At 38.5% G+C, this 24,626-nt stretch overlaps 1 protein-coding gene across 2 annotated transcripts in view; it reads right to left on the bottom strand.

The window, feature by feature from the left end:
* Positions 1 to 11,933: 11,933 nt before the first annotated feature.
* The window catches only part of BTBD9 (BTB domain containing 9), a 135,734-nt gene continuing 123,041 nt past the window's right edge, over positions 11,934 to 24,626 (bottom strand). For both annotated transcript variants that reach the window (XM_068397358.1, XM_068397352.1), the window contains one exon: positions 11,934 to 21,365. In XM_068397358.1, coding sequence (XP_068253459.1) covers positions 21,240 to 21,365 — 126 coding nt within the window. In that variant the 3' untranslated portion in view covers positions 11,934 to 21,239. The remainder of the gene's footprint in view (positions 21,366 to 24,626) is intronic.

The following is a 24,626-nucleotide window of genomic DNA, read 5'->3' as shown; positions in this document are numbered from 1 at the left end:
AGGCTAGCTGGTGAGTTAGTTAGCCTCTTCTCTTTCTGTCATGAAAAGAAGAGCATAGCATGAACAGAGGCCATGAACATAGGGAACAGTGCAATTATTTCCAATTCATATTTTTACCAGCTGTTAATCATGCCAGCAGTTTCCTCCCACTCTGCTTCATGTGCTGAGCCTCCTCATTTCCTTTAATTATGACTTAGTACAGTTGTCAAGCAAAAAGATTCTCACAAAGTCCAAGGCTCTTCTGAATTTAGTGATTGTCAGCCCTGACAGCCGTTCAGATAAGTTTACTGAGTACATTTTAGCAACTCCATTCAAGGAAAAACAGTTTGTCACCAAGCTGAGATAGATACCATATTGATCCTTGCTGGTTATATTGTGGGACAGCCACTTTCCTGACACATAGTTGTGCCGAAGGGACACTTGCATCAAATACAGGGCATAAAATGATTGCCCAAAAGAGCAGTAGGAAGGACCAGGAAGGAGGAGACAAAAATATGCAGAGCTTAGAGCTGATTCATCTATGATACCCTGTTTCACTTGTTGGTTTCTCCTCCCTCTCTCAGCATTTTTCCCCCTTAATATAGATGTTCCTTCCCACCTGCATAAATTGTAAATCTGACATCCCAGACTGAATTTAGTCGTGCTGTTTAGTGGCAGTGCACCAGGCTGAGCATCAGTATAAATACATAGACTTCTGTAAATGTCTTGATTTTTTCCTTAGTGAAGCCATTAGTCTTGTTTGGTAATCTAAATCCTGTTAAAGGGAAATCTAGACAAAACAGTAATTGAAAGACAGACATACAATAGTGAAATATGAGAGACAGCTGTTACAATCTCTTTTGCCTCTAGGTATGAATAAAAAAAAAAACAGCACCCCAAGTTAAGTTTCTTATGTTGTATGCAACAACATGTATTTGTATGCAACAAATCTTGAGTAAAGGCTGTCCCAGGATGGAATATACTAGCTGCTTTCTCTAGATTTAAAACTGCAATGAAAACAGGATACCATGTTTTCTACTGAGAGAGACCACTGTTCTATGGTTTCCATTTTCATGTAACAGACATTTGGGAAAGTTCCTTTAAATCCATAATCCAGTCTCTGGTATATAAAAATCAACTCCTTTTTCATTTGCTTGCACACACTTAAGTGCTTTCCCACAGGCTTGTCTGTTTTGAAACCTTATCTATTATTTTGTGTTTGAAATTAGATTTCAAGCTCCTTGAGACAGGAATCCCATAATGTATCTTGCACTGCAGAGGTGTTTAGAATACACTGAGGTGACTTAAAAAACGTATAAAAAAGAAGAAAACATAACCTGGCAATGATTCTGAATTTCACAGGCCTTCATTAATGCACATCTCTACCAGTTTTTACTTCTCATACAAAGGATTCTGGGTTAGACCTGGAATTAATGATTGCAGGTGGGCGAACTGTGAGCAAAGGCTATAAGCATAATGTTTTTACAATATTTTAGTTACACGGATCTGCTAGTAGGCTGTCACCTATATAAGTAAAGACAAGTCTCTTCACCCAGCTAGCTGATCAGAAGAGCGTTTTCACCACAGACACAACTTAAGAACTCAAGTCATTAGCTCAGGAGGCTTTTTATAGTGTTTCTTGAGTCTTTAAAGATCCTTTTGTCTTGTGAAAACACCAGCTCTTTGGGAAAGAGGTTGCCTTCAAGCCATGCATGTTCTGCTGTTTCTGTCTTTCTCAGATACCTATCATTGCCGGCACACTGATACTTCCTTCTGATTTTACATAGGGTTTTATTCCAAGCATTTTCTGTAATTCTACATTATAGAAACTAATGTTGATTCAGCCGTAGAGTTGAACGTTACACTCTTAACTCACTATGCCTGTGTAACCTAGCTAGGCATAGGCAGTGCTCATTTCCATGGTACCTGGGTGCCCAGGCAGAAAATTCCACAACAGTTTTCATTAAGAGTAAATAGAGTAAACCAGACAATTGTGCAGTTTTGAGATCAAAAGTCTCTCTCACACGTGCCTAGAATCCACACTGGTTGTGCCACTCTGGTGACTGCTTTTGCCAGAGTTCATTTTCCGGGTGATGGATCAGCAAGAAGCAGAAAGAATTTCTGAGAAATCACTGCACTCTCAGTCTCTGGGCAGTGACAACAGCAGCACAAACTGACCTTATCTATCGCTGATGAACGCTCTCCTTAAATACAAACAATGCAGGAAAGCAGCTGATATTGCAACTTCTTTGGTAAAACTCTGTGATTTAATGTGTAATACAGAGAACTCCAGCGGTTCACACGGTGCGAGAACATTGCCAAACACTCTGATTTGTGCGAGGCAAAACTGGAAAAGTAGAAAACGTGGATAAATATAATACATTGTCTTTGCTTGTTTTAACTACTTTGAGATGTATTTGCCAGTTAGCTGAGAGACTTGGGGAAGCTGGATCAAAGAAATCTCTTGTGTGTCTGTGTGTGTGAGTGCATCTGCATTTTTTCGTACATACATGTGCATATATTCATACATCTGTAGTCTTATTCATCTAGAAAAGTGGGTGAGGAGTTAGACAAGCTTATACAGTAGTAGTTGTACCATCAATATCTATAACCAGTTGATTATTCTCAGAAAAAACTCTGCAGGGTTTATTTTTGGTTTTATTACTTTACTATTTCAATTTTTGTTATCTTAATGCTACTGTATATCTGATGCTTTAGAGGTGTGAAGTACTAATAGAGTATAGGCAATAACTATAAATACTACATATGCCACCGACCTTAGGCTATACCTTTTCCTGATTTACAGCCTTTGGCTACCCACTATCTGCCTGATTTTCACTAACAGGAGGAGGAAGAAAGGAAGAAGAGTGGATTTGGGAGTTCAGGGGCAGAACATGACAGTTGTTTTTGTATTTTCTGTTTTGAAACCGCATGGAAGATAATCCAAAGGCTTACTACTTTCTCACACTAATGTTGTTTGTTACCATTAATTCATCTTTGTTGTTGATATGCATACACTGTACTTCTCAAAATCATGGTAACATCTTTCACAGTGTTGCTTTCCAACATCTGATGCTATTGCAATAAGACATTATATGAAACTACTTTATTACTATGACTAAGAATAGAAAAATCTAATAGATGTCTGAATGATAAACACTAATGCAATATACCATACCATAGTATGGTATATGCTGTGACATCCCTACTAGGAACTGGAAAAAGCAGCATCTAGTTTGGTTTGGGTTGGTTTTTTTTTTTTCAGTTGTGGTCTGAATTGGTTCTTCCTCAGCATTGGAAACCATTGCATAAGAGGAGTGTGCTGATCCTATCCTGAAAAGTCTCACCTAGTTTGCATTTCTTTGGACTGCAGTTTAGGATTTGTTGTCAGTGTGACTTGCTGGCTTCACCGACTCCTGTTGCCCTCTGCAAGACGAGCCTTAAGCAGGCCAATGCACTTGTTCTCTCCCCCTAGAATCACTATGTCACTACCATGGACATTCCCCCAGTATGATGATGTGAAAAGGCATGGTCTTTAGGAAAAGATAAGTGAAACAGCAGGACAATTGCTTTATTGTGAATAATATGGTTTAAACTGGGCTTTTTTTTCCTTTTACGAAAAATCTGAACACCCATGTTTGACTTGGCACTATCATTAAGAAACTCATATTTTCCTGTTGCATGGGTGGAACTACATTACTGTAATAGCTCAGCAAAGATCCTTGAGCATGTAGCATGCTGTAAATTTGCTATAACGGAAGAAAATATTTCTGGTCACTTTAGCAGGAGGGGAGTCTCTTTACTGTGACTCCCCAAGTTTTGCCATGGAAATCAAGACACAGTCAGCTGCAGGTAGTTGGAAGTCAAAGCTGCCTGCTTGCAATAGCTCCCATCTCTGAACAGTCCTGTTCAATATATGATGCCTTCTGTTCACTCTTTGGTGTTTCTGCAGCTTTCGGTATTCAGATATTGAACTTTAAAAGCCTTCCCCAATTTAACACAGAGCCCCTGAATGCATCTCTATCTAGGGAGGATAATTAGATGAACCAGGCACACAACGATGTTCCACTAAGGATAGTCTCTGTGGCAAACCTTTGAAAAGCAAAAGATAAACTCCCACTGGAATACACAAAGAAGCAGTAACCATATGGGGATTGTGATGTTGATTATATCAGAGAAATCAAGAAAAACATATCTCAGGATAAGTCAACATATGGCAGGCATCTGCAAGGCTTAGACATTCTCAGCTTGGGCTGTGTGTTTCTTACACAGGTCACAGAGAAAATGCTAATGCCAGGGAAAAAATATGAAAGATCAAAGTCTGCACATGAGCTAAAGCAGCTCAACATGTGGGCACAGCAAGTAACCCATGGAGCAAAACGAGCAGTGTAACGTATTGCAAGCTGATGCTTCTAACACCTGATTGCAGCCACAGGGGTGCAGCTGCAGGGGTACAGACGCCTCGGTTCCCCTGGCCTGCAGCCTGGTCTTCTGACCACCAGTATTTGCATCATGAAGAAAAGAGTAATCAGACCTCATATGGCAGGACAATCGGTCATCACATGAAGGGATAATTAGAATTTATCTTGCCCGAATCTCATACCGTGCTGATCACCATGGTTTCTGAAAATGCACTTTAAACAAAAATTAAACTGTTGTTTTTTTCTCCACACCTCACCCCCTGCCCCCCCATCTCTTACGAATTGCTTCCTGCCTCTTTCTATTCTTCTGTCTAGGACCACTCAACAGGTCATGTACGTTTTAGAGAACGCTTCCCTTCAATTAAAGCATCGGACACCACTCCCTGCCAACAGCAATATAACTGATTTGACAGAGCAACAGATGGGTGATAACATCTATGCTAGGAATAGTTTGCTCTCTTTCTGGAGGCAGTTCATACATTCACAAACTGGTCAAATTTGTTTTGTAATGCACCAGTCTATCATTCAGTGAAAGTGAGTTAGCAATTTCCAAGGTAATACCCCTATTTCCCTGCCAACAGCTCTGACAGGAGCCCCTGGGGGCATAACCATTAAGCAAACATCTGTGTACTTCCTATCTGTCAACATCTCAACAGCTTCAGAAGTGGGGGCTGACATGAAGGACCTGCCAGCTTTACCTGAGCCCAAATTCTGAGGCAGCTGAGATTAGCAGAAACTCTGACTGAACAGTGATAAAGACCCAGAGATATACTGAACTGCACAAAGTAGCAAATTGCTGTTTTCCTAAATGTATTATGTTCAACTTGATACAACATATGTCAACTTTTACAATAAAAATCTCCCTTGAGAACCTGCTGCAGGATTAGTATTGTCATCTGTCTGGTGATGACACCGTATTGTCATCTTGTCAAAATGATTAAGTGAGCTAAAAAGCTAAAATTTTAGCACTTTCATGATAAATAAAATGCGCAAAGGGTTCTTTTTGTTTGTCAGCATCTTCTGTGTTTTAGTAATTTGGCTCTGAAGGAGGAGGGAAAAGAAAAAACAGAGTGGGGAGAAAGACGGGTAAGGAAAACCATTAAACGTGAGAAAAATAAGACTGCTATCTGCCCATCAACCTTAAGATTAAAATCACTCAAAAAACAATGGGCAATTTTATTTTCACTTAGGAAAGAAAATGATAAAGCAACTCGCTACTTCACATTCTCAGAAGTAAAATCTAGACAACAGCTGTTACCTTATAGTTTCTACAATATTTTCAGGGCAATAGAATATGTTAGTATCTTCCTTGCCATAAAATGGACCAGCCAACACTTCCAAACAACATCTGAAATACACCTTTGCATAGCACCTAGCAGAGAATATTGTCTTCCGTGAGTCTACTACTGAAACTGAGATCTTATATCACCCTTAATATTTATTAAAAACAGGGAGGTGTTGCAAGTGACATTTGTGGTGGAGGCTGTACTGCAGTTATCTTGATACAAACTTGTAATCAAGTTGAAAACATTTGATATTTTGGATTTAGATATTACACTAGCATCTCAATTGGATAAAAGTCAACAATTAAATTTGATGTAGGACTGCTACAGGCAACCGTGGGGCACTCTCTACGGCACTTTAGATTTATGTGCCTACTGCTATGTCTCGCCCATGACAGCATGGTTCATTTGGCCTGCCCGCTACTGCAATTAGCAGAGAGAATTAGAGGTCATATTCAATACACATAATATAAATATCTACCAGCTTCAGTGTTCAGCCTACTTCCCACTGACTACATAGTGAGTAAGGATTTGGCAGCCTTGGAAAGCAGATGATCTAAACTATTTTGTCGTCTCCTGATCTTAGAAGCTGTTATAGACACCAACCTTACTTGTAGGTCAGTTGGTTGATGTGGCCCTGAATATTCATGTTTCATCACCTCCTTTCTGTCTCATCTCCTTCACACAGGTAAAAAGCCTTGCAACCATTACAAGAGCATCTCCTTGACTATGGATCATGATAGCGTAAAGTGAACTGCCAGGCCCTTTCATGAGCTCTTTTATATACATAAGTCTGGCCAAAGGATCATTTTCTGAAGATGAACAATAAGCCTTCTTCCTCTTTCCTTAACCTGCTGAGGGAATATCTGAAATGTGTAATAGTTAAGCTTAGAAACCATTGCGTTTAAGCTATTGGGACAGTCGTTCCCCTGAACAGCTACCACTGGGAGCTGTTCAGAGTTAATGCCTGGAAAACAAGAAAGAAAATGCCCTGGAGTATTAGTAAACTTGCAGCTTGTGTTTCTGAGGTTGCCAGTATTAACAAGGACATGAAGGGAGTAACAGCATCCTCTTTGGGCAGACATTTTAATCACCCTAGTCACGTACTGGAACCCCCAAATGTTGGCCCATCACCCAAAAAGGTTATGTGCAAGTGTGAGAGACAGGGGAAGTTCTTAAACACACTATCAGTCAAACCTGAATCTGGCAAAAGCCAGAAGATTACAGGATTTCTTGCTGTAAGTCATGCATCCTAATGTAGTTTGAAACAAAAAAGAAAGATCAGTTCCATGGGGATTTCAGATCTCAAAATATGCAGGATAATGTATGTATGCTTATACTATTGCTCCCAATTCCAGAAAAGTGGAAAGAATACTGGAGCTTGCTGACTGTTCTAATCAGGGGCTAATACTAAACCACAATTGTGCCAAAACTTTCCCCAGTTAGTTCTTAAGACTTTGAAATTACCAACGCTGTGTTCAGTGTTCTCTGCCCAAGTACTTCTACAGGTCTGCTGTTGGGAATGTTGTTTTTGGCAAGAGAACTACCTATATTTCCTTCCATTTAAATAAACCTTTTCACTATTCCTATATGAGAACATGGACAAAGGAAATGTTTGTGTAGCAATGACATGCTTTATTTCCCTTTCAGTAGATTGAACTTGAGCATCAGCAAACAGCTGTCACCAGCAGAAAGCCGTCCACGCTGGAGTTACAACAGCACAAAGAGGACAAAAGCTGCCTGGAGCAGGACAAAAAAGCAGTACCATTAAACATATGGGAAAGAGTTAAGTGTACATATCAAATGGAAAGCTGTTGACTGGGAATGTATACCCCTACTGTTATCTCCTGTGTTTTTGCTAAAAAACATGTTTCTTCTAACAGCCTCAATTGCAAAAGCAGTGCTTTTTTTATCCTCCTATTAGGTTTTAACCTAGACAACACTATGACAGCATCAAAAGCACAGGTAGTTCCTTTCCTCGTTCCATTCACATCCAAGGGTAGCTGTTTCCATCTGATATTATCATTAATAACCAGAGAAATCAAAATATAATCTAAGTTTATATACTGGCAGCAAACTTCTACTGATACTATATAGCTTAGAACATGGCTAAAAGAGCATCACGATATATATTCCATTTATATTAACAAAAACCCATTTATCTATTTATTAATAGTGAAAATATTAGCTTAAAAATACATCTATAAAAGAAAGTGTCACCTCCATTACATGATGCTGAAGTCTGAATGGTGCAATTAGCAATAAAACTACACTATGTCAGCACCTTAGCAAAAATATCTTTTCACCCAGCAGCTGATAACACGTGATAATGACACGTCTGAATTAAAACAAGGATGTTTATGTAGTGTCCTAGCACAGAGCATGCAGCATAAAGAACACACCCGTCAGACATCTATTCATGCTACTTTCTCATTTCTTAAAATACGCATCGTACATGTTCCTTTCATTAGACTGTTAGAAAGCAAGACCTTTTGAGATCGTCATAGTGGTGTCAGTTTAATACACTGAAATGATGGATTGATAGTAAATTGCCTTGTTAAACAGAATGGACTTGTAGAACTGCACCAGGGAGCCTCAGGTGTGCCTTAAGCAAATTTCTAATACTCTTACTGTGCCCCTCATGGGTATATTCAAATACATTTGTTTGTGTGTGATTTCTTCATACATGTGCCTAATGAAACCATGAAATCAGGCTGCAAAATGGCTATTTATCAAAAATGAATACCTCTGAGTAGAGCTCAGACTTGGTCTCATGCAGTCTCCAAGGCAAGGGCAATTAGGAGTAACAGTTGCTAGAATCACTTTTCCTTTTATAGGGTTTTCAAGCAGCAATCCTGGAATCTGCAACAAAGCTTACTACCCAAGAATACAACAGTCCGCATTTTCAAAGCTCACAGACTCTCTGAATCAAATTAGGGATCTCTCATTAGCGAAGCGTGTGCATGAACACAGCTGATTTGCTTGTAGCCATTTGTGTACATCAGGGATGCAGAAATATCTGCAAGTATGCATGACCTACAGGCAAACAAGTCTTTATATTAAATAAGCACAGCTGTGTCTCAACTTAAGTTGTTGCCTTGCGCATGAGCTCCAGGCAGTAGGTCACACAATTTGAGAATAACCAAGGCATGAGGCAGCACCTAAGGGTAGACAGGGGAGCAGATGCACTGGAGAACAGTTAGCTCTCCATGAGGATGACCAAACACCTTGGCTGGTCCATAGCTGTGCTTCCCCGGCGGGGGGGGCAGGTTGATTACCTGCACACAGCACATGCAGGCCCTAAGCAGCTGGTCCTGTCTTCTAAAAACCACACCACAAGCGGCAGTGAAGGACTGAATGAAACGGGACAGACAGGCAACTCTCAGGTAAAAGAGTATGTATGACCTGACACATCTGCAAATGTAAAAGCTGTTCCACAGTGCACAGAAGCATGGGTCATCTCTGTTTCCTCCTTGATAAACACAGAATGGGAAAACTCAGGATGGCTTTTGTAGAAGAAATAATTACCTCACAAATACATTTAGTGCCTTGAAGAAGTCAATGAGCACAAGGATACCAATGATTGAGTTCATATATTATGCTTAGGTTTCCAAAAAGCTTTTGATAATGTTCTTCACAGAATCTCATTTTCCTATGGGCTACCATCAGAGACAGGACACCAGAGCAGGGAGACTGTATGGCTCACTAAAGGCTCCAAGAAACTGAGCTGCCATAGGATATAGAATGTCCTCTCATAAAGAAATAACTGTTCAAACAATAGGAAACCAAATATACCTTTTATATTCTAATAATATCTCCTCTTGCCAATTTGATTTTATCCCAGAGATGGTGATATTTCAGTGCTAAGCAATACCACTCTCTCTCTTACACATATGCTGTGAATCTTCACATTCAAAAAACACAGGGAGGTGTTTGATCAAACAGAGCTGCAGAAGCGAGCATTTCCACAAACGCATCGATAACAACCAGCCCACATCCTCTCTGTGAGCCAGAAGGGAACCTGCGCAGCAGTCAGGCAGTTTGTTGCTGAGGGGAGCGAAGAGTTGTGAATATTTCAGTTTCTCCCCGAGTCATGCAGTCTTCAAGGAAAAAGCTTACTAATTTAAATGTCAACCTTCAAATGTAACATCTTAAAAAGCAGACAACAAAGAACGGTCGTTCATAAATGGGACTAAAGTTGGCCCAGCATAGACTAGACACATGCAACTTCCCAATGACTCAGCTGCATTATGGGATATTTTTGTGATGCATCCACTCTTATTAAATGGGATATGCTTTTTTCTATGCACCTTGGTTCTGATGCTTTTGAGACAAAACCCACATACTTTTCCAGCTGTAGAAGGCCGGCATATTATTGGGAGAGAAAAAGGGAAAGAGAATCACAGAGCACAGAAATACAGAGACTCAAATAAGATCTTATATGATTATTTCTTTTTTGCCTTGAGCTGTAAGGCAACCATTGCCTACTTTCTAGGAGATTTAATTTGCTTAGCACAGCCTACAAGGATATTTAAGCAGCAGTTAATAGAGGGTAAATTACAAAATGAGGAAGTAACAAAAACGTCCTGTTTATGTGCATTTTGCTCTGTATCATGAAGATAAAATGATTGTGATTTAATATGTATCTGGTCTTTCCAACTCAAACGATGTGCCACGGTGTTTTAAGCTTCAATTGCCACTGCTCATTAGCAAGTGAGTCCATCACTTAGAATTAGAAACAACTTTGAAATAAATCCCCAGGCTGTAGCATCCAAACTGACTCTGCGCTCTGCTACTGTTTGAAAGGCAGCTGTATTTCCACTTCTGCACTCTTTTCATGATCCCTACCTGTTGATGACGATTTTACCAGCCTAAGCACAAAGATAAACTGGACCCTTACGAACACAAGGAGAAAGAATGTTTCTTCTTAGCTTCGCTCTCATCCAACTTTTTTTTTTCTCCTCTCTATGCTTTGTGAGTGTATTTTTTCTTCTGTAACACTTGCTACAAATTGCATTGTCTTGAACACAATCAAAATTTTGCCTGAAGGCTGTAATGGAAATTTTCCAAAGCCCTCAAGAGGCCTCTGATTTGTCAAGATAGAGCCAAAAGCATTTACCTTTTTAACTTGGATGCATGGCCTGGGAATGCAGATGGCTTCAGCATTCAACTTCTCATTGACTGGAGCATACAACTTTCTGGCTTACATTCAGCCTGTACTCTATTGGGCAAACACAATTTCAAAGGGCTTCCTCGCAGCAGTATTCCCCCATGCTAGAAGTGTCACAGTTTAGTAACTGAGGTGAGTGGCAGCTTACGCTCCAAAATCCACACATCCATTTTTTAAAATCAACAGCAGGATCTGACACTTAAAAATCCCATTTTTACCCTCAAAATCTAATAATAACTGTAAAACTTAATAACTATTGTATGGCTTATCAACACACAAAAGATATTAGATCCAATTATATTATGGCATTGTATGGTTTGCTGTGGTACCTCAAATTGATCTCACAACTTGGTATCATACTTCCATCTTTCAAGTTTGACCTCTCCACTTTCTAGGTAACAAGGGTTATATACATTTATGAAAGGAAGAGCGTGACACACCTACAAGTGCTTAGAAGATGACACGACAGAGGAATGTATTGTTGTTAGGGGAGAACAGTCACTGCTTTCGGGCATGAAGTTCTGAAATCCAGGCTGGACTTACAAAAATTCTGTTCAATATGTGAGGCTGACAAGCCAGGCAGATAAAGGCCGAATATTCATGAATCAAACATTCAGTACTCCCACATTTCATGGTAGTCCAAAGGAAATCAAGTGCTAAGTACCTCTGAAAAATTAAACCTTTTTGGTTCGTTTGAAAACAGATTCCCAAGTCTCAAAATATTTGCACCCTTTTTTTTTTTTTTGTGAAATAAAGTGAAATACACATTCATACACTTCTTCCAGAGAGTACAGTGGCACATTCTGGTAGCAACCTAATGGCAGCTGATGTTCTCAGCATTCGCAGGAGCTTCATGGATGCACACTCGCCTGAAAGTCACTGTGAAAATCACCAGCATCTTCTATGTTGATATTAAAACTGCATCATTATGAGTTAATACATCAATGATGATGATATTAATTTCCTTGCCATACTGGGAAATCAATACAGTTCTGCCAAAACTCTTCTATTCTCACATGTAATATGTGAGCAGCACCAGAGAGGCTCTACCATTATTTTAACAAAACTACAGACAAGCAGTTAAACATAAAAGATCACTTTATTTCTCAAATCACACCCCTCTCATTCTTGAAAAGGTGCATTTCTAATTGTCCCTATCTTAAATATATTCTATATTTTCCTGTGAAGTTAAATACTTTAAAGAAAAATCCCCAAAGATATAAATACAAAGCACAACAGTTTCACTTTATGATTTGCTTTGAGCATTGTCTGGTCCTGCATCCGCTCTGGCGAGTTTTGCTGTTCTTTGAAACTCTTAAAAGAAATTCAGAGCCAGCCTTCCTTGCTCTCCAGAACCCTCTGCTTATCAGCTGTTAATACAAACTGTTAATACAATGCTAGAGCATGCACAGAATAGCTTGTAGCAGTTTAATAATTCTATAATTTTCATTACAAATACACACGTTACTAAGGATATAATTGTGATGCTTCTTTTTCCAGATGCTCATAGAAAATTCCATGTTACAAAATGCTTGTTTGATGATGTGCACGTCTGCTGGTGAGAAGGAAATCGGTACTAACAAGGTTTGCCGGGTTGTTCAATGGGTAACTTACAAAACCAGACAATTCCCAAAGGTATTGATTGGATCAAACCAATTAGCCCAAACCTAATTAGCCCAAATAGTTGGCAGTGCGTATCCATTGTGGTACAAAATGTTACCAATGTCATCAGAACATGACATGTGGGGTTTTTTCTCATATGATGAGCACAGTCCAAAGCAATAGCACAGCTCCTGCTAACATGCAGGAATGGAGGTCTGACGATGCAAGTCTTATGACGGTTATCACGTTAAAGGAGAGGTGAAAGTATTCCAGTGCAGGCAATATCATGTTCCTTCAAAGAGCTGAGACCAGAAATGCGAAGCGCTTCCCATATCAGAAGCTGTGCTCCTGAAATTTTTTTCTTGAAAGAGGTATCAGCATGAGCCTGAATGGGGGTGGCTCTGAATTCATCCCAGCTACGTGTCTTACTCCAGAGACAGTATTCCTGAAAACGCAGTCAGGGTTTGGCAGGCTGATTTCACTATGTATACATGAACTTAAAGAACATTCAAAGACTATGATAAAATATTCACCTTAGCTGAAAGTTGTACCTGTTCACAACAAGGTCTGAGGTAGTTTAGAACCACTCTACGTTTAGGAAATAGGAGAAAGAAGGGATTTAATGCACATAACTTGCAAGATACAATGATAATTTCTACAGAGAAGGGGAATGTAACCATATAGTTTTAAACTACTGTCTGTCAAGAAAGAGGAGCACTGATAGAAATGAGTGAAAATGTTCATTAAAAGCTGAACTTCTGTTTACCCTGGCTCCTTATATTTAATTTATGATCTTTGAAGGAACAATATTAACATTCACTCCAGGAAGAAAACCAATGATAATAATGAAACCGAGCAAAGCAGAAAGGGAAGAAAATTTTACAAGATACTGGACAAGGTTAATAGACATGGGCATTGAATTGTGAAGTAACACTATACTTCTCAAAATGAGTCCATGAGCTCAGTGTGATATTTGAATCTCCAGACAGCTGAAATACCTTCACACAGGAACACTGAAAATTCTTTTAAGATTCACTTTTGATGATGCAGTTTATTTAGAACACAACACTTATGTACAACTAACACACTGAACAACGCACAACTAGCAAAGTGAGCATATATCTGGTGCATCATGGTGAGAGAGAAATAGATTTATATTTAAACTTAACTTAGATAAGCCTGCACAAAGCCTGACCTACTACTTAAGTCAACAGAAAACCTCTTAGTGATTTTTGTCTTAAGAGTAACAAAACAGTTTGCAAACAGACTATGGAAGTACAAGCTCCAAAAGGGCTAATATTTCCCATATCCACAGACAGACAAATTTAAATTTTGCTCACTAGCACTTGACAACCTACTGGTAGTTGCCTTTAAAGTCTGATGTGAACAAACTGGGACTAGGATATTTTATTCAGCATATGACAAAGAGGTAAAAATAAATAAATTTTAAAAATCCTTAATTTATCACAATTTGGAGGAAAGTTCCAGGGAACACCACAGCAACAGTGGTATGATGCTAGGCAGGGAAGAAAAGAAAAGGAGTAACACGCAGACTGGGAGAAGCACGTAGGAAAAAAGTAAGAGCTGTAAGGACGGGAGACAAACAGAACTAGCTCAGACCACAAGAATCCTATCTTTGTGTTGCTCCTCCCATGAAAAACTACTAAAGCCTTGCTCCCTATGTTGTCTTCCTCTATTTTTTTAGTGCTTGCATTCAAATGAGTGATAGATTCCTTAACAAAATTCCCTAAATTAAAAGAAAAAGAAAGGCCACGTAGAAACACATCTTTGCAAATAGTCACTTCAACTTAGGTAACACATACATTTTCTCAGCTATACATACAGATGCACACATGTAAGTCCCTACCAGTCTTTCCCCCAAACTGCTCCCTGCAACTCCAGCTCTTGCTGTGTCATATGTTTCTAATCTAGTCATCCAAGTCCCATGATCTTTGTATTACTGCATACAAATTATGAGAAATTCCTGTGAAGAATTCTACTATCTTTTAGCAGCTGAAAATAACTAAAAAACCCAATAGACAGCTATAGAAGATGCCAAAAAACCAATTCTGTGGCTTGACCATGCTTCAAAAGCACAATCTAAAATTTTTATGTGAAGACAAAAACTTAACATCCATTGTTAAATGCATTTATTGGATTCTAGGTATTAACTATAGATCACCTAGCAACTACAGCTCAGGAGTACAGAGACAACAGACAGGTGATGTCGACCAAAAGTGATACGAAGGAAACGAGTGATTTCTGGCAGGTGTGCCAGTTCCCTGCTTCCTCTACAGAAAGCAGCTGCGATACCTTGTATTCACTCAGATTACATAGCACATAGTTTTAGATGCACAAACCCTCACCTGAACAGTAATACTGCCCAACTTACTTGATATTTCAGGAGTCACCTGGTGCTTTCTGGACACACAGTATTTGCCGTAAAAGACCACACAGGTCAGTTTTGTAAATTCCTCACACTACTTAATGAGGTTGTTGATGTCTGTCTGCCAGTTTTCAGGAGTCACTTGATAATTCTGAAAATCATGAGAGAATAGGTTGCCTTCTTTTGACCAAGGAATGAGTATCTGCACAAAGAGAACAAATGTGCCAACATGGTAATTATGAGACAGATGAGTAAAAGTTCTAATGAGGAAAAAGTATTTACATTGTACCAACAGAGCAGCTCTCCTCCTCTATGATAGCCCAGGGCCTGAAGTAGCAGGGGGCACTGGAGAGGCATGTTTACACCTGGGCAGGGTGAAGTCACCACTCATTCAGATTTTTAGCCAAAGTAATCTGAACTTCAATTCCCATGACACTTACGTAATGAATCAATTATAATTTTTTTTCAGAACACTGAGTTGTATTAGGCTGGAAGGAACGGGAAAAGAAGTAACTCTCTAATGTCTTGTTGGGTGATAATGTCTAATGCGAAGGGTGTGCGGAGCTGATTCTTCACTTCCTTTCACCATTTGTATATATTGTAGCAATTAAACAGATACAGTATTATAAAACTGCTATGTAGTTGTAAAGGCAGTCAGTCTGTTGGTAAGTGACAGATACCTGCAGTTTCCTCGTATTATACTACAGTTTTTAATTTGGGCTTTCTTTATCTAAGAAAAGTTGCAGGGTGACTTTAAAACTATTTTTCTAGTAAGCATTTTCAAAATTAAATGCACACCCAGATTCTATCATGGAATACAGGTGGGACTTTGACATTACTTCAGCCAAAGCTTTGCAATGAAAGCTTGTAAAAGGCCAAAGAAAAGTCTGCAGGGTTTTTTTGAGCAGTTAACAAAAGTCATACGAAGGCTCGCCCTGTGAACACCACCAGCCATAGCATACAAGGTAGCTATGAGGAACAGGTGAGTTCTTTGGACTGCACCCTGTCTCTGAAATGAGCATTTAACTTGCTCTATTTTATACACCTCACTACAGCCAAATTGCCAATACTTAACTGGGCAAAACCAGCTTTGGACCTGCTCACCCATACCTTGTTTAGACATTTGCACTTTTTAAAATCAACCACAAAACACAGTCAGCATCCTGCCACACCACAACGGTAGCATTTCACACCTGCCTGCACAGCATTTTTTTTTTTTTTTTTTAGTTTTGGAGCTTTAGAACCCATTCTAAATTCACAGAATCACAGAATCAATCAGGTTGGAAGAGACCTCTGGGATCATCGAGTCCAACCACTGCCCTGACACCCCCATGTCAACTAGACCATGGCACTAAGTGCCATGTCCAGTCTTTTCTTAAACACATCCAGAGATGGTGACTCCACCACCTCCCTGGGCAGCCCCTTCCAATGTCTAATAACCCTTTCTGTAAAGAAATTCTTCCTAATGTCCAACCTGAACCTCCCCTGGCGAAGCTTGAGGCTGTGTCCTCTTGTCCTATCGCTAGTTGCCTAGGAGAAGAGGCCGACTCCCACTCCACTACAACCTCCCTTCAGGTAGTTGTAGACTGCAATAAGGTCACCTCTGAGCCTCCTCTTCTCCAGGGTAAACAACCCTAGCTCCCTCAGCCATTCCTCATAGGTCAGACCCTCCAGACCCTTCACCAGCTTGGTCACCCTCCTCTGGACTCGCTCCAACACCTCAACGTCTTTCTTGAAGTGCGGGGCCCAGAACTGGACACAGTACTCAAGGTGCGGCCACCAGTGCCAAGTACAGAGGGACGATCACTTCCCTAGACCGGCTGGCTACACTATTCCTAATAGAGGCCAGGATGCCACTGGCCTTCTTGGCTGCTACTAGCTCAGTTTAACATATATATATATATGTACTCCTAAAACTTGACCCAGGACTTCTATTTCTGTATCCTGAACAAAGCTTTGTGCAGCTTCTGTACAGATCTGAGTTAACTAGTACAACTGACAACAACAACAATCTGTTCAGAGAGAACTAAGGATTCTAACCTAAATATACCATTAATAGAGATGGGGACGGGAACCAGGCCTCAGGCATCCTCTGGGATCTACAAATTATTATTTCTGAGGCACGGTTCAATTCTCCAGCAACTGATACCGGGACATACAAGCCTAAACGTTTACTCTTAAACACATTAACTCTTACTGGCTCTGATTATTTGCTGACTACTCCAGCCACAACAACAAAATTACCAATGCGTTCACTTGTCCATTTGACAGTATATTAACACCTGTCAAAACACAAGCCAATTAATATTTTCATGGAGAAATGCAATGTGCAGCATGTCTACTTCCTGTGAAACCACATCTAAGTTCTAATACCTTATTGAGCGTTTCTGAGTGGGCATCACTGTGTAACCAGAACTACTAATACACAACAATCAGACAAGAACGGCATTAACTTTGTCTTCTAATTTTCACACTGACTCTAGATGTACAAAACATCGCTGAATAATGAGTAGATGCTCGCACTCATTTGGTTGGAAAATTTCATTTACTTAGAGTGGAACAATTATAGACATCTTTTGCTTTCTTTCATGGAAACCAACTCTCATCAAGTCAGACAATAAACTGAAAATTCTCTAATTTAATGTTATCGTTAGTAAAGATGAAGATGCATTAAATTAATTTGAAGTTTTCAGCAATGCTGAGACACACTGAGCTCTTTCATGAGTTGCCATAATAAACAAGAAAAACTGATTTTCATGGGGAAAAAAGAAAGACATGGAGCTCTAAAGGAAGGAAACTGAAATGAAGAACAGTTCCTTCTCTAATAAAACTGGTGATTCCTCCTCTGTATTGAATAACTTCTCTCATTGTAATTCCATTTAACATGCCGTTTGAATTTGTCTTAGAGCTGATTGGCAATGGCTTGAAAAGAGCTACACAATTTTTGCTCACTTCAGGAATTAGTTTTCCTGGATAAATCAGTTTTAGGGAGTTGATATTTGGCCATACATTTCTGTGAATAAAAATATTTCAAATGCACTTGGAGTAAGTTTATTACATAACGAGACTTTAGAAAGAGCTTTGTTGAGCTCCATATGAGTTGAGCCAAAGTCTGAATTCAACCTATGGAAGAAAAACCAAGAAAATGAAGCCTGGGGAATTTAAGGATACTAAAGTACTAAACAGAAATTATGGCTCAATGGTGACAATATAGTTAGTTCCATTATGTAGAAATCTAACAACAGGTCTATTTTATAGTTTCTGACATGAAAGCAATGAATACCTGGTCAGTTCTGCTCTACTCCTGTTGCAAATAAAATACAAGTAAGTGATAACACAGTTCTGAATAATTATAGTATTTCATCCCTCTGATGAACCCTGATATTAAGCCGTAACAGCACAACTTCCACTGAAAAAAAAAAAGATTTCAGAAAAATATACAAGAACTTCCTTTGTCACTAGTAATACTCTGCTGACACAAAGTTTAAGACAGAGGCCTACACTAGGCAATACAGATATTAGGGGTGTTTGTTGGCAGGTAGCCTTTGAAGACCAAGTAGATTTTAGGTCGCTTAAACATTTCAACTTTATTTCTTTGAATAAAAAGGTAAAGGATTCCCACTAGAAAATGTGAAGTTGTGGCAGTGCTTGTCTTAAAAGCCTGAGAGCTCTATGATCCCATTGGACTCACCTCAGTGACAGGTTCTAAGAATAACAGGAGAAAATAAAGACTGGGAGAAAGGCCATGTGTGACTGAGAATCAGTCTAATACTAAAAATTTCTATTCACCTGTATAAAGGGACAATGAAAAGTTGGTTTTTGTTTTGATTGATTTTTGGGGGTGGGGAACTGGAGGGTCTATAGGACCTGATAGTTTTTGCTTTGGGAATCTCTCAGATCTGTTCATTCAGATTCTTGGCAAAGAGTGAATGTCATAGGAAATAAATAGACATTTCTGTTCAACAGTGAGTCATAGGACGAGATCAAAAAGATTTGCAGTAGGTTATAGTCTACAAGTCTTATTTGTATCATAAAAATTAATTGTGCACATCAAAGATTACAAACTGAAAATCCTGTTCTTTCTCTGAGAGCCTAGACTCAGAACAGCTGGCACAAACTTTTAAATTTTTTTTTTTTTTAAACATTCTCTACAATGGTGACTACTAAAGACTAACAGCTAGGAAGTTACACCCTTTGCTTATCCACAGCTTGAGAAAAGCAAACTTCTTTGATCAAACTGCAAAGATATACCACCACTGACTTATCTACCAAGGACTTAACTACCAAAGACAAGACATGCTCCATGCATCTCAGTAGTTCCAGCATGGATTACAATCAGAATAGAAAAGTTTTCTGGTTTTACTTTTCAAAGGAAAAAAAAAATATCCAACTTTCTGGACCTATACTTAAACAAGAGAGTTGTGTCCCCAGTAGGAAGTCTCAAACCTTTCATGCTCCAAAGGCTGTTAAGCCAGAAGGTAATTAGCACCCTAGATGAGGTGCTGGCCAGCACGAGCAGTATCCTGCCTCAGAACTCCAGACCGTCTGAGGCAGCTGTGGCACATCTTATAAGCTATATATAATGCAACAGGCATGCATCTTCACTGACAGATGTTCACAGGTCAGAAGACAGCAATGGAAAGGGAGGGGGTTGTACACAAATGTCAGAACTCAAGTGCAATTTGGCAATGAAAAATACTATAATATTATTGATAAAGCCTAATCAATTTTATTTGAAACAAGAAAAAGGAAGCTTTTCTTCTTCGAAGTTTCTATTGATTCATTGCTACCACTTGTTATATTTCTTCCTGTTTTTAGCACAACCCATATCCAACAGGGAAATTCTTTCAAATTAAGTAGTGTGATAAATTAACATACTATTTGCTATGTTGATATAACTCATATTATCACTATGTTTATGCAAAGGAAAACTGTATTTATTCTACACTAGCTTTGTTTTCTTCTGACAAGGCTATTTGTCACCACAGGAAATTCCAAGTTCATAAAACCAGATAGCTGACATATCCAATATAATAGACTGTGAGGAGTAACAACCCTCCTAATCAATTTTGCCAATTACATCAGCGTTTGTCTTAATACAAAACCACTTTATCCCATACTGAAAGACCAACATGGAGCTCTTCCTAAAAAGTCATGTAGATCTGGAGAGTAAGAGACTGCATCATCATCAGTGTGGTAACAGAATAAGCAAAGCGGCAGGCAGCGTAATTCAGACAGACGTAGCTGGATAACGAATTCTGTGATTGTAAAGTAAGAGCCAGATTTTTTACAATACAGTGTAAAATCATCGTATGTTATGAAGATTATGAGAAAAGTTTATCCACACACAGCCTTTGATTTTTTAGCTCCAGACTGTAAAACTTTTTTCTTGGGAAAAAATATGTATCTGCAAATTCTTCTTTTTGTATTCTGAACAACTGCTTGTCAGCGACCAGATACAGATCCATTTTTCTAATCCAAACATTTTTGCTGATCTGTTGCAAGTTTTCTTAGAAATACAGATAAAGTTTAAGTAATCATCTTCAGGAGTGAAAAATATGTTTTTCTTTAAGATGGATGCTTGATTTAGGAATTTCCTTTTTGAGTGTAAGAAATGACAATTTTGTACTTTGAAAAGTCAACTAAGGTCAAGATTAATATAGCATTCATTAATTAGTTTGTTGATGTCATGAAGGCTTTTCTTGTCATCCCAATGATGAATGAGGGAATTTGCATCTCGGTAGGTAAACATATTTGATACTTCCTTAATCTACTGCACAGCATTTGCTACAGCCAAAAATAAGAGAGAAAGTGAAATACAGAGTCAAAACAATTTAGAAAACAGATTACTAGTTACAAAGGAATATGAATGAAGAATAACTTTTAAAAATAACATATATTCTGGACTGATGTGTTCCATAAACATTTTCTTTGCTAATGGAAGCCTTCAGGGAACAAATAGTTATTTCATATGCCTTCCATTCTGCTCGAGACATTTTAGATTTCCACTGTGGCTCTGCCTTTTATTTCCTTCTGTTCTCCTTGCCTTGGTTAGATTAGAGAGGTAGGGTGTTAATGGGGTACTTGATGAAGATTGAAGACCTATTTTGTCCCCCCCTCAGAGACCAGCCTGATTTGAACAAATTGAGGAGAGTGAAGCACTCTCTTCATGTCCTTGGGAAAAGCCTTTTCCATTTCAACATTTCCATCTTTCAGACCTGGTCCTCTTTGTTCACAGAGAAAAAGAAAGAAAAAGTGCCAACACAAGAAGGGTTTGAATAACTTCATATAATGTCAGCGGGGCTGCAAAAGCTCCCTTTCAAACTCTTTTACAGCTGGTGAGCATGTGAAGGCGAGGTGGATCCAGGAGGGGAATGCAGGGAACTAGTGCTTGCAGCTCAAACAGGGCGAGGAACAAGCTGTTGTCCACCAGTCCCCACCTCTGTTGTTGCCACTTCCTTACTACTCTCATCCTTCTGGGTACTGTTTTGTGCTGGACACTCAAAATGCACACAGTGAAACACCTGGAGAGAACAAAAAATGAAGATAAAACAAAACAATTAGATGCTGGCAAAAGCATGATCAAACTATGATGAAGTCTATATGGAAGTATGCAGGCCAGATCAGTGCTGAAGTACTTCGACAAATTAGAATGTTTCACCATGAGGTCAAAAACATCTGTCCAGGGGCCATAAACATTATAAAGTGATACAAGTGGAGCAAGAGAAGGCCTTCAAATTATACCAACCTTTACATATGACACTAAAAATTAGAAAGATGGTTCCCAAAGCAGATAGAGGTATTTGTAAATGATTTTTTCTTTGCCAAGTAGCATAAATATCTACTACATGCTATCGGATAACAACAACAATTATATTAATTGTCTTAAATGTATCTTATGATCTAATTACTTCCTCAAAAGGCTGAATGTTCATACACGCTAGGAATGAAATTTAAATCATTACCAGTATGACTCTATTTCAAGATTGCCCTCTACTGTAATAGCAATGGTAGCTCTACAGACATATACTGGAGTATGCAGAAAGGTATTCAGAGTGTCCAAGGAGGCTGCTGCTTCATCAGATTAAATATTCCATTTCAAGCAGTGATCATTTTCTGAAGTTTCAAACAATACCTGGGACCACTGCATGGGTAACTGTATCTTAAGAGTAAGAGGACCATCTGTTTAAGCATTTTTTCCAATTTATTTTCTACTTTACTTACTCTTACTTCTACTTGTTCTTGAAGTTCTTCTGGGAGAAGAAGGGGGAGGAACTCTTTAAATTGTTACAAAACTTCTTTCCACATGATTTCTCATTACTATGAATTGCACTGCTTTGCCACATACTAAACAAATAAATCTTTTCTTATACTGATTTAAAATTAGCTATTTTCTCTTTCATTGTAGTTTTATAGCTAAAGCTTGATGAATATTAAAAACTGAATTTTAAAATTATTGGTTTAACTTAATTTTGTATGCTTTTATGACATCTTCTATCATTCTTGCACGTAGAGCACATCTTTAAAGCTCTTCTCACAGCAAAGGTAGTCTCTTATAATCTTGACTGCCCTTTCCCAGACCCTTTCAAATTAATGTGGGCAAAATCAAATACCAGAAACAAGACATGAGTATACTACACATTCATACAAGACTACAGAATATTACATTTTCTACCCTTTCCTCAATATAACTGAAAATCCTGTTATTCTTTTTGACCATCCCTGCTCAAGTGCACATTGAGCAGATGTCAGCAATAGCCCCTGGGCCTTTTCTGAGGACGCAGTTAGCAAATTAAAATTCTGATAGCATATATGAAATGAATAAAAAAATATTCACAGTCACTTTTTTTTATCCCCATTATATTTTCTTGTGCTTCTCAGTGTAAGAATTCTTGCAGTTTTTTATACAGATACATAAAGATGCATGTTTATATTTCTATATATACACACACACATGCTCACATAAAGATGTATCGCTATGCCTTTATATATACGCATATGAACAGATTAAAATCTACACCCATACCCACACATACACACATGTGCACAAAATGTTTTTTCTCTGCATTTCTTCTGGTGAGTTTTTTTCTAAAGCTGAACTAATTTCTACAGTGGCATGAATTCTCTCTATCTGTTACAGTTCTTGAGAAGCCCATTTTTGCACTCAGCTACACTTCTTGAGAAGCCCATTTTATACTCATTCTGTTCCCATGTTTTTAAAGTAACAGCTACTGTCATTTTTCCAGCTGCTCTTATCAGCATCAGGATTTGCAGAAAAGAACATTACCTCATCAGTGCACCTCTGTAAGATGCTTTCCTTGAAAGGCAGCACAGTCTAATGAATGGGATGGAGGTCTCCAAGTCTGAAGATTCCATATTTCTACTGTAGCCCACACCAATAGTGTTTCTCATTTAAAACTTCACTTTACACAGTGATGCATGCCTTTTTAAACATAGTATGGATACCACTGAAATTTAGCTAATACTAGCCTACGAAGTCTGAAGTACCCAATTCTTAAATTGTAACTTTCATTTTTACCGATTCTTTCATACTAAATTCTTAATGCTTCACTCAGCATCTGGCACATTAATAAGCCTGTGAATTTACAACATTATTTTCAGTTACTCTGCCACTTCAACATAGAGAGAAGACAGCTTGTGAAAGAAGCAGAGGAGAGAGAAGTACAATTGAGCTCATCTGCTTCATCCAATATTGGAATTATATATTTCAGAACAGTATTACTAAAACAATCCTGCATGTGCTTGTCTCAAAAGGCAGAGATGACAGTTCAGCATCATCCTCTGATCAACGGTGTGTTATACTTCTCATGGATATTTTAGGAAAGGTCTGACACACAAAGCAGGAAGGCCAAGTACATATACACTGGTGCAGTAATTTGAAAGATAAAGCTCTCACATTAGCAAGTAGGTGTCCTTTCCAGGTCAGTAATACTGAAGAGGAATAACAAGATAAAACTTACACAGTCAAAGTATCAGGTGACCTGTCTAACAAATAAATGATAACAAGGACTACGGAAAAATAATCGTTTTCTTTATAAAAGTAGGGTGTTGAGAAGCTCAAGAACACAAAAAGTTACACTTATATCATGTTCTAACATAACAAAAAATACACAAATACCAATTCAAAAAATCTGTGAACACCATGTCTTTCAAAACTTGGAAAACATGGCAAAGTAAAGCTGAGTTTAAAAGATGAAATCATTCACAAAATGAAGAAATTTTATGGGTTTTTTTGCAATTCCAAAAATCTGCTCTTCCCTTGGGAAAGTATAGATTGTGCTTCAAAGGTATGTGTTGGTAGAACAAGTAGGGAGTATTTTTGTACCTATTACAGTAAAACTCCTTGATGTGAATATGCTGCCATTAGCATCTTTTGTTTAAAATGAGAATGGTTTGACATAAAATACAAGCAGCTGTGGGCAAATAATTCTGGAAACTGCTTGTGTCCTTACTGAAGAGACTACTGAGACTACAGACTCCAGAACAAACCAAGACTTTGGTTATACTGTTATTATTTAAGTTGGAAGTATGAAAAATACCTTGCTGCCTTCTTTGGAAAATGAAAATTTATGACAAAATGTTACAGACCATCTGTTTAATACATATAAAAAATGTAATTTAGTAATATGTGCAGGCTGATAATTTATCTCCTCTACAAGCTTTAGGAGAAAAAAAAAAAAGTGTTGGGTACAGATTTTAAAGACAAAAGAGGAAGAGACCTAGAAGAGCAGCATGTGTTTATAGTTTCACTGAGCCACTACATG

Source organism: Nyctibius grandis, chromosome 1, assembly GCF_013368605.1.
Source record: "Nyctibius grandis isolate bNycGra1 chromosome 1, bNycGra1.pri, whole genome shotgun sequence".
In the NCBI taxonomy this organism is placed as follows: domain Eukaryota; kingdom Metazoa; phylum Chordata; class Aves; order Nyctibiiformes; family Nyctibiidae; genus Nyctibius; species Nyctibius grandis.
This window is presented reverse-complemented; position numbering and strand designations above follow the sequence as displayed.